The sequence below is a fragment of the Ischnura elegans genome, chromosome 11, assembly GCF_921293095.1.
Source record: "Ischnura elegans chromosome 11, ioIscEleg1.1, whole genome shotgun sequence".
Lineage (NCBI taxonomy): Eukaryota > Metazoa > Arthropoda > Insecta > Odonata > Coenagrionidae > Ischnura > Ischnura elegans.
The window spans coordinates 46,562,072-46,571,035 of NC_060256.1; the positions used below are offsets into that span (position 1 = coordinate 46,562,072).

The 8,964-nt window shown below is 40.2% G+C and overlaps 1 protein-coding gene across 2 annotated transcripts; it reads left to right on the forward strand.

The window, feature by feature from the left end:
* The first annotated feature begins 1,148 nt into the window (after nucleotides 1-1,148).
* Nucleotides 1,149-3,343, forward strand: LOC124168013 (piggyBac transposable element-derived protein 4-like). Of its 2 annotated transcripts, none has more exons than XM_046546090.1 (2): nucleotides 1,149-3,150; nucleotides 3,251-3,343. In XM_046546090.1, the coding sequence occupies exon 1, from the start codon at nucleotides 1,415-1,417 to the stop codon at nucleotides 3,119-3,121; it is 1,707 nt and encodes a 568-aa protein (XP_046402046.1). In that variant the 5' UTR covers nucleotides 1,149-1,414; the 3' UTR covers nucleotides 3,122-3,150; nucleotides 3,251-3,343. The 2 variants fall into 2 exon arrangements, with proteins under 2 accessions (XP_046402046.1, XP_046402047.1); XM_046546091.1 differs by having other exon boundaries at nucleotides 1,149-3,146.
* The last annotated feature ends 5,621 nt before the right edge of the window (nucleotides 3,344-8,964 follow it).

Consider the following 8,964-nt stretch of genomic DNA (forward strand, 5'->3'; position numbering starts at 1 on the left):
TGAAAAATTACTTTCATGACCAATCTTTTGGCGGAGACATGCTGACATCAAACAATATAAGCACACTTTGTTAGAGTTACTACGGACCTAACCCGAAATTTAGCATAATCACCCATTAAACGCAATAGGGATTAGAACGGCTTAATTACGTCAATTACTTAGCTTAAATGGGAGAGATTTATTCAGCTACAATCCTGTTATTACGGAGAAATTATAATTCCTTTATTTTCATACTCCTCCTGAATTTTAAAACTAACACAACTAACGAGCTCAAACATATCGTTATCTACGGCTATATATACTACTCAATATCGACTAATATAAAAAATAATAATCGATTAATTCTACCGGGATGACGAATAGCCCCCATTTCTAAAGAAAATGCATCCGGAAACATGATAGATTGATAAGCAACCCCTTATTATCTCATCTTTAGTTAAGCCTTCATCCCTTCACTTACAAGCCTTCACTTGGTAGCCTAGGAGTTACTGCATTTTCTCACGCATCTCTTCCATCAATCATAGGCGGATAAATATTGGCGGCGCCCCCCCTCCTTGCGGGTCCGCCCGCATTGCCGAACATTGCAGATCCACAATTGCTTATTTTTTTATCATTAGATGGTATTGTCTTGTACATGTGCAGGGGAGACCGGGGCAATATCGTGTACCATAATTTTAGATCCGCTGGAGTATGTAGTGAGCAAGGTCGGTAAAAGCCTTTTACCGACCTTGGTAGTGAGCGATGGGAAGTGCTGATGCGTAGCGGAAGGAAAGCGAAACCGATAGAGACAATCTGGTAGCTTCTGCCTTTACGCACGTGTATGTGACCAAAGTTTTTCAGTCTTGTCAACTTTTCTTGCAATTTTAAAGACTAACTCCAACAGAGGTAAGAGAAATATGTTTTTATTGGTTATATTCCAACTAGAGGTTTTGAATAGCCCATTTCATATGCTATTTTTTATACCAAACACAAGTCCTCTATTGTTCTTATTTTAGGTTTGGGTTGAAAATGCTGTGTCGCGTCTTTTTGGGTCAATACCGTACACCTTGCATGGGGCAATACCGTGCAAGGAGTACGGTATTGCATCGTGTTGAACGATAAGGCCCAGTATTATGTTATAACTTATCTGAGCAACTTGTTCATTAACCTCTCAAGCCGTTTCGACGTACACGCGTACGGACCCTATTATCTGTCCCTCCAGCGTTTTGACGTACGGGGTACGTCCACTTGCCTCATCCCATTTATGACCCTCCCCTCATGCCATCTCTCGGTTTTTTCTTCGTCTTTCTTTGGGTCTACACTAGAATAGGTTGTAAGATGCTGCCATCTTCGTCTTTTCGTCAAAACCCTGTCGGAATTATTTTTTTTTGCCTTCTGTTTACTTAGGATGTTAGTTGTTTGTGACCCGTGAGACATGGCGAGTGCTTCAACAGGATCTTGCGTTACAGATAAGGACCTTTTGCGTCTTTTGGACGAAAGTGACAGTGATAAGAGATCTATTTCATCCCAGAGTGATTTGAGTGTTGTTAGTGATCGGGATTACGCTCAGGATGAAGTTATTCCAGATGTTTTTGAAGACGAAGCCAACGAAAGTGCATCTTTACCGACGTCATTTTCCTGGAATAGAGTCGGCAACACTTACCGGCCATCAAAAATTCCTTTTGTTGGACAATCAGGACCGCAAAAACTGGTAGACAATATTTTGGACAGTTTTCTGCAAATATTTGATAGCGAAGTGATTGATTTGATGTGCAGTGAAACAAATAGGTACGCGCAACAATTTATTGCGAAATCTAAGCCAACCCCACATTCCCGAATAAACAATTGGCGAGATGTCACGCGGGAGGAAATGTACATCATGTTGGGAATATTTATACTTATGGGAATTATACAGAAGCCATCGGTAAAATCCTATTTTACGAAAGATCCATTCTTGGAAACTCCAATATTTTCACAAATGATGTCACTAGATCGTTTTCAGCTAATTTCAAAATTTTTGCACTTTGTAAATAACGACGCGGAGGGAGAATTTACTGGACCAAAAAAGATCTTCAAGGTGTACCCAATAGTTTCCCATCTTAGATCAAAATTCCAAACCTTGTATGTTCCCGATGAAAATATTTGTATTGACGAATCCCTGACGCTTTGGAAGGGTCGCTTAGGCTTCAAGCAATACATACCTTTGAAGGCGGCAAAGTTTGGAATCAAAACGTTTGAACTTTGCGAATCAAAAAGTGGATATCTATGGAATTTTTTTGTATATACTGGTTCTGGGTCAGATATTATATGCAGTACAAATGTTGATGACAATTTGAAAAGCTCGAAGATAGTTGTCCATCTCATGGAGCCATTATTTTCCAAAGGGTACAATCTATGGATGGATAATTTTTATAATTCCCCGTATTTAGCTTCCCTGTTACAGAAGAATGGTGTGAATGTTGCTGGTACTCTGAGATTGTCGAGGAAGAATGTTCCTTTGAGTGTGAAAGCCAAGACTTTGAAAAAAGGCGAGGTCATTGCTTACGAGAGCAATGGTATTATGGTTATGAAGTGGAGAGATAAAAGAGATGTGGCAATGATTTCATCATTTCACGATGATGGAATGATCGAAAGACATATTAGAGGTGTGAATGTGAGCAAACCTAAATGTGTGCATGAGTACAATTTGGCTATGGGTGGAGTGGATCTCAAGGATCAAAAGTTGCAGCCTTATTTGGTGGAAAGAAAACGAGGGCTGAAATGGTACATAAAATTTTTCAAGAGACTTCTCAATGTGTCCGTACACAACGCCTTCGTCCTTTTTCGGGCAAGAAATACCGATGCAGACCACCTTTTCTTCCGCATTAGTCTAGTCAAGGCACTTTTCAGTGCAAACAGACCGCAGCTGGGGACCCCAACCCTCGGGAGACCGTCAATAAACCCCCCACCTCGACGCCTGGTTGAGCGACATTTCATTGAAAGGATACCTGCTACCGGGAAAAAAGCAAAGCCCCAAAGAAGATGTGTTGTTTGCACTAAACATGGAAAACGAAAGGAAAGCATTTACTGGTGCAGTGACTGCGGAGTTGGGCTTTGCTTTGAAGGATGCTTCAAGACTTTTCACACCGTGTCGGACTTTTGATCCCGGAGTCGGAATGAAAAATGGAGTAGGTAGGTGGATAATAATTATATGCAGTGATGAATAAATGAAATAAAATAGTAACTGATTTTTAAAATATGTCATATAACGTTTCGTTTCGTTTGTGTCTAGATTTCTGCGGCGAGAAGATGCGGGTACAAATCGGCGGGCGGAACCCGCGATTACATCGGCGATAACATCGGCGTGCAGGAAAAAGTTTATACATAATGACAGAAAAGCATTATTTTTTAAATATTTTGGCCAGAATTTGGTTTTATAATCAAAATAAATAACTGTTCTTCATGATACTCTAAGTGTCTGTTTCAATTTTCCACAAAACTTATCGATAAAATGGACGATTAAAAAAAAAACTTCGAAAAAAAATAAAAATCGTGTGAATGAATGCATAAAATGTATGCAAATAGTTGAGGCACATTCATAAAATTCCAGGTAAAAGTTACTAAATAAATAATACAAAATCTCACCAAGTTTAAAAAATTTTGGTGAAGTACTTTTTTAGATATCGCAATTATATGTAGTGGGTGTCCACACCATAGATTTCGGGCAAATTTAAATACCCCCGGACGATTTAAATGCCCAAATGCCTATGCCCGGCTTGAGGGGTTAAAATGTTTACGTGATTTATGAAGGACCTTTGAATGGGTGAGTTGCCAATCCTTCGAAGTAGAGGCGTACCTCGATATTCCGAACACACGGTAGTCGGAACACCTAAATAATCCGAACAACCTCCATCCGTAATTCAAACTATGCTTATTGTCAATTCTCATCCGTCGTGTCGTCAGTTTGTCTGTGCTATTTATGGATTTTGACATTTTGATGCTACAATAAAATATTTTATCATAAATAGAAAAGGATTTTTTTCTATTTTAGTTTTATCTTAGCTCAATTTTCTTACAATTAAGATGGGGGATTTGGTATTATTTTAAATTTAATGTAAGTCAATAAGCTATGTTTTACTTATTTCGATGATAATATAAAATTTTTAATTACATTTTCCATCTTTGCTTTCACCCTCACAGTCTTTGCAATACCGTTCATCATGGGACAATACCGCACAGAACGGATTTATCCCTAACAATTACTTTGGGACAATACCGTGCAGTGTAAGGGTTTTGTAAAATGGGTGTAACACTCAAAGTAAGAAAATTTCCCAAATATGAAGCAATGAATTGGTGATAAATCGAATTTCCTTCAAAAGTATGTAATTACCTCTTTCGTTGAATTTTTCAGTTGAAAGATATAAAATAAAAATGCTAAAGTGTACGCAATTAACCCGCTCTCCCCTATAATCAGTTTTAATAAAACTTTATTAAACTTTTAACTTGACTGAATAATTTTTTATTACGATATAAGTAAAGGTAGCTCGAGATATATTTTTTCGCCTACCTTGAGATATTTCCGTTTCCGCCACTGCCATCAATATCCTGGTTTCTGTGACATACGCATTAGTCATGTCCAGACAGTGAAAAACTAGCCCCTTGATAGTAGCGGTGAGCAATGCAACATTGCCAGTTAAATATTACGCAGTCAACCCTCGGACATTAATTCTCTGGTATTTTACATAGCTATAAACGAGCGAAGCCAAAGAAGTCTAGCCAAAATGCGAACCAGGATGAAGCCTCATGCATCAATCCAGGAAGAGAGCGCGGGTGGTCAAAAATGGATCGCTTCTACTGTCTATCTAGGACGTCGATAGGAGGCAACGTCTAATGCAATAGACACAATGAATACTCAGTTTTTCATGCGTTAAAGGATTGAAACGGGGTTAAAATAAATTCCCCATTCTCGAATTCACCGGTTTCCAATCCATCTTTTTATATCCCACGCTTTTTAGCAATAGAAAAGTACTTGTATGTAGAGGCCGAGTATATGTAGCTAGTGAAACGTGATTGCTGTATTATCTCTTTTTTTCGAGAAAATTATCCGAGTTAAGTAGATTATTCTGGTTGGTGAAACTGGCCCTAAGCAAAAATTTGGATGGTCCATTGTCAAAAAAAAATTTATTAATTCACGAAGTGTAAAACATGCCGTTAGAAAATTTTAAGGGGGGGCAAAAACAAAAAAATGTAAAATCTAAACAGCTTTTGCTAAAATATCCCACAAATGAACATGAAAAACGAAAATTCACCTCGTATGCCATTACTGCAGCAATCTGCGCATCGTATCCACTTATTTTCGCCCCCTCGTCAGGGGCTAAAGCCTGAATCACACGATCATTTTTTCCGTACCGCTGAATGATAGCTCAAGAGAAAGGTTTTCAGGGACCAAAACAGTAATCGCACGATCCATCATTTCCTAAATCACACGGTCATTCCCACCTTCCCTTTTTCTGTCGCTTTCTCAGTCACATTCCGTATTTACAACTGCCATTCAACTTAAAGCCAAGAGTGGCGTAACAATCACTGTTAGCGGTCGTGAGCAGGGGCGTAACGTCAAGGGGCGTAACGGGGGTAGTGGAACGTCGGGAAGCTGTTTTCCTAAAACATATTGGTGGAGTAGAATAACTTTGTTTTATAGGTTAATAATTTTCTGCTAAAATGAATGGATTGGGAGGGGCACGTACCCCCTGTCCCCCCTAGCTGTGCGTTCTGATTGGCTGAAGGACGGTGCCAGCGATGGTTTCAGTGACGAAAAAAGGGACGTTTCGGGTGATGAAAACAGGGATGAGACCTCCATCCTTCGAGCCATCGCGAATAATGATCGTACAACACTCATATTTTCCGCCGACATTGGAGTGATCGCTGTAGCTGTCCCTCGAAAAGGATGGCAAAAATGATCGTGTGATTCAGGTTTGAGTCAGCCCTCTTGGTCTACAGGTCAGCTAAATTTTGCGCCAATGACCTCTTCCTCGCATTCTTCCCTCTCTTCCTGTGAAAAACCCCACTTTATCGAACTCAGCAATGATGCACAGGTCCAACTACTATTTTCACCTTTATGCTGCGCTTTTGAGATTTTTCCCGACTTCCAGTCCCGATTTTTATTTCCCTGAACGGCATGAACCCTGTGTAACAAAATTTTTATCGCAACTTATGCGAAATATATTTGTTTTTAATCGCGCAGTCGCAACATAGGCCTCTCTATGGGAAGTACATAAAATATGGGCATGAGTAGGTATAGAATACACTAATACAACTTCCAATTTTTTTGCTAGTGCCATAGAAACATAAGTGAAAAATCTCTACACAGCTGTTATAATTTTCAATGATACTGCGTTTTATTCATTAATGAAATGGATACTGATATATATGACCCGGTAGGAAACACGAGAAGCTTTCATCCAAATCGATACTAATTACATTCCACGATAAAGGACCAATTTTATTCCATGGAGCAATGTCTGCAGCTACTACGTAATTTAATGATTATTTTTAGGCAAAAACAGTGAGAAAGTATTGTGAAAAACTGCGTTCAAACGTATATTTTACGTCTATATCAACTCTAAAATTTCTATTACTTCTTCTATGCCAACACTAAAATGATATCTACTTATATTAATTTTAAGATTTCTATACAATGAATATTTTAAGGGCGCTAACGCTATTATGGTGGCCTGTGCAATCTCTATATTCAAGACGATTAGTTGAGTTTTGAACAGTGGCGCCTACTGCATGGGGCCTGAGGGGACCCGACCCCCCTCAAAAATTCGTTATGGGTGTGAGGAAAAAATGTGTCAGGCTTTTCGATTTTCCCCTGAGTGTCCAGATATCGAGATTCGAGTTATCAGGGTTCTAATGTTGATCATATAACTCTTCTAACATGCTTAGAAAACTTAAAAGGCACTACTAATAAAATTTATCGGGGCAAAATCCCCGGTTTGGGCCCCCCAATATTTTTTGTTAGTCGGCATCCCAGTAAGTACCTACGACGCGCGACCGGCCGTGTGCCTCGTGCTTCGCTTTTCTTGAATGGCCTCGTGTATTCTTACAATGTAAGATCGCGAAAAGAGACACGATACGACCAGCCGAGAAGGAGTGATGCGTCGTCTTAATGTATTGTTGACGAAAATAGGAGTTGCATGGAACGAACACGCGTGGCTGAAGTCAGCCGCTGAACGCACGATGTCATCCGAAGCGAATAGCGCTCCTTTGAGTGAAGTCGTCTCTTGACAGAGGGCAGCACGGGATCGGGAGCGGTCCCTTCCCTTTTAAGAAACACTTTCCATGCAAATTAAGGCAGTTAATCATCAGCAGGACGCGAGATTGACTGGCCTATTGGGGGGACATGCACCGTGAGGTCTTTATGGGATCCTTCCCCCCAGATTGAAGAGTGGTCTGAATGAGGACGATTCTTTTCCGTTCGGCCGCCCAGAGGACTCTTCACGAAGCTATACCCCCCTTAAATTTTAAACAGGGACACTCATCCTTTTCAGGGAGGATAAAAGGAAGCTATAGCGTCACACGTGGTGTTTTCCGTCGCCGCTACAACTCGCATCGAGTGGTCGCCAACTCATGTTGCACCTACTAGGTGGTCAAATGGAGCTACTGCCTTATACAGCTAACAAAAGACCCAGGCTCGTAGCCAGGGGGGCATTAGGAGTTTCAGCCCTCCGTCCCCCGGAGATTTTTTCTCTCGTGGCTACAACCCGCGATGCACCCGCTGAGGACACTACTAGCCCAGTTGCACCCACCATCTCGAACTTCACATTTGTGTATAGATACATTTCATAATGTCTACCAATAACCAACAATGAATACAACTTTTAGCAATATGCAAACAAAATATATCGATAACTCCACTGCACAAACGCTCAACAATCGCCCACCTAATCAAATTTGCTCATCTAGTACTACAAGGCAGTGGCGGATCCAGGATAGGGACAAGGGGGGGGCTAAGTAAGGGGATTAACCTCCCAGTAGTATTGCAGGTCCGAACAAAATTACCATTCTATCTAATGTAAATTGGATATTCAAGGGGGGCTAAAGCCCCCCCAGATATCTGCCACTGATACAAGGGCTCCTAGATGAGTGGATTTGATTCGGTGGGCAATTGTTGAGCATTCGTGCAGTTATATACCTCCAATATAGCTGATTTGATGAAACATATAGTTTTCTGGTGTGTGTGAATTGAATGCAAATTTCAGTATAGGTAATCCGCATACCACCCCAGAGCACATAGTTGGCTATGCACCTAGTCTCTTAGCAGGAGACTAGGTCATCAAATTGAGCTACTGGTTTATGCAAGTAGGTAACCAGCCTGCACAGGCAGTCAACTATCTAAAATTCCTGGTTGGTATCCATCCTATAATACAAGGGTACAAGCCCATAATAGGGAGTAATAATTCCATAAGTAAGGATATTAAGGGAATAAAAACCAGAGCCACCAAGAATAAAATGCCTGTTCCCTGCTTTGTGACGTCACTCAGAGAAGTGCTGTGGAACCTACATTGCTACGGCACAAGTCGGGAAGTCATCCTTCGCTAGTGTTTCAACTGGCTCTTTCTAAGAGAACCCTAACTTTTACCAGAATTACTACGCATGAACTTGCCTTTGCCGTGAATAGTCTATTCTCTGTAAAATTATATATTACTTGTACATTGATAGAAATTTTTCTGAAGAAAAACACCTAATAAACTTGTTCAATTGATGAATATGACGTCAAATGTAAGACATAGAAATAGAGAAATTCTAAATCCTTTACACTTTGACATACACAGAAAAGTTTTAGGAGAGCTCTAATCAGTAGAGTAGTTCTTTACAACCTTATAAGCCTCTTTCCTAGGAAGAATAACACAAATATAAATTGCCAACGTGAATCTTTAGCGATGGGAACCAAAGCAAACTAACAGCTCAACTTCTTCAATTGCTAGGAAAAATGTTTCAGGCAAG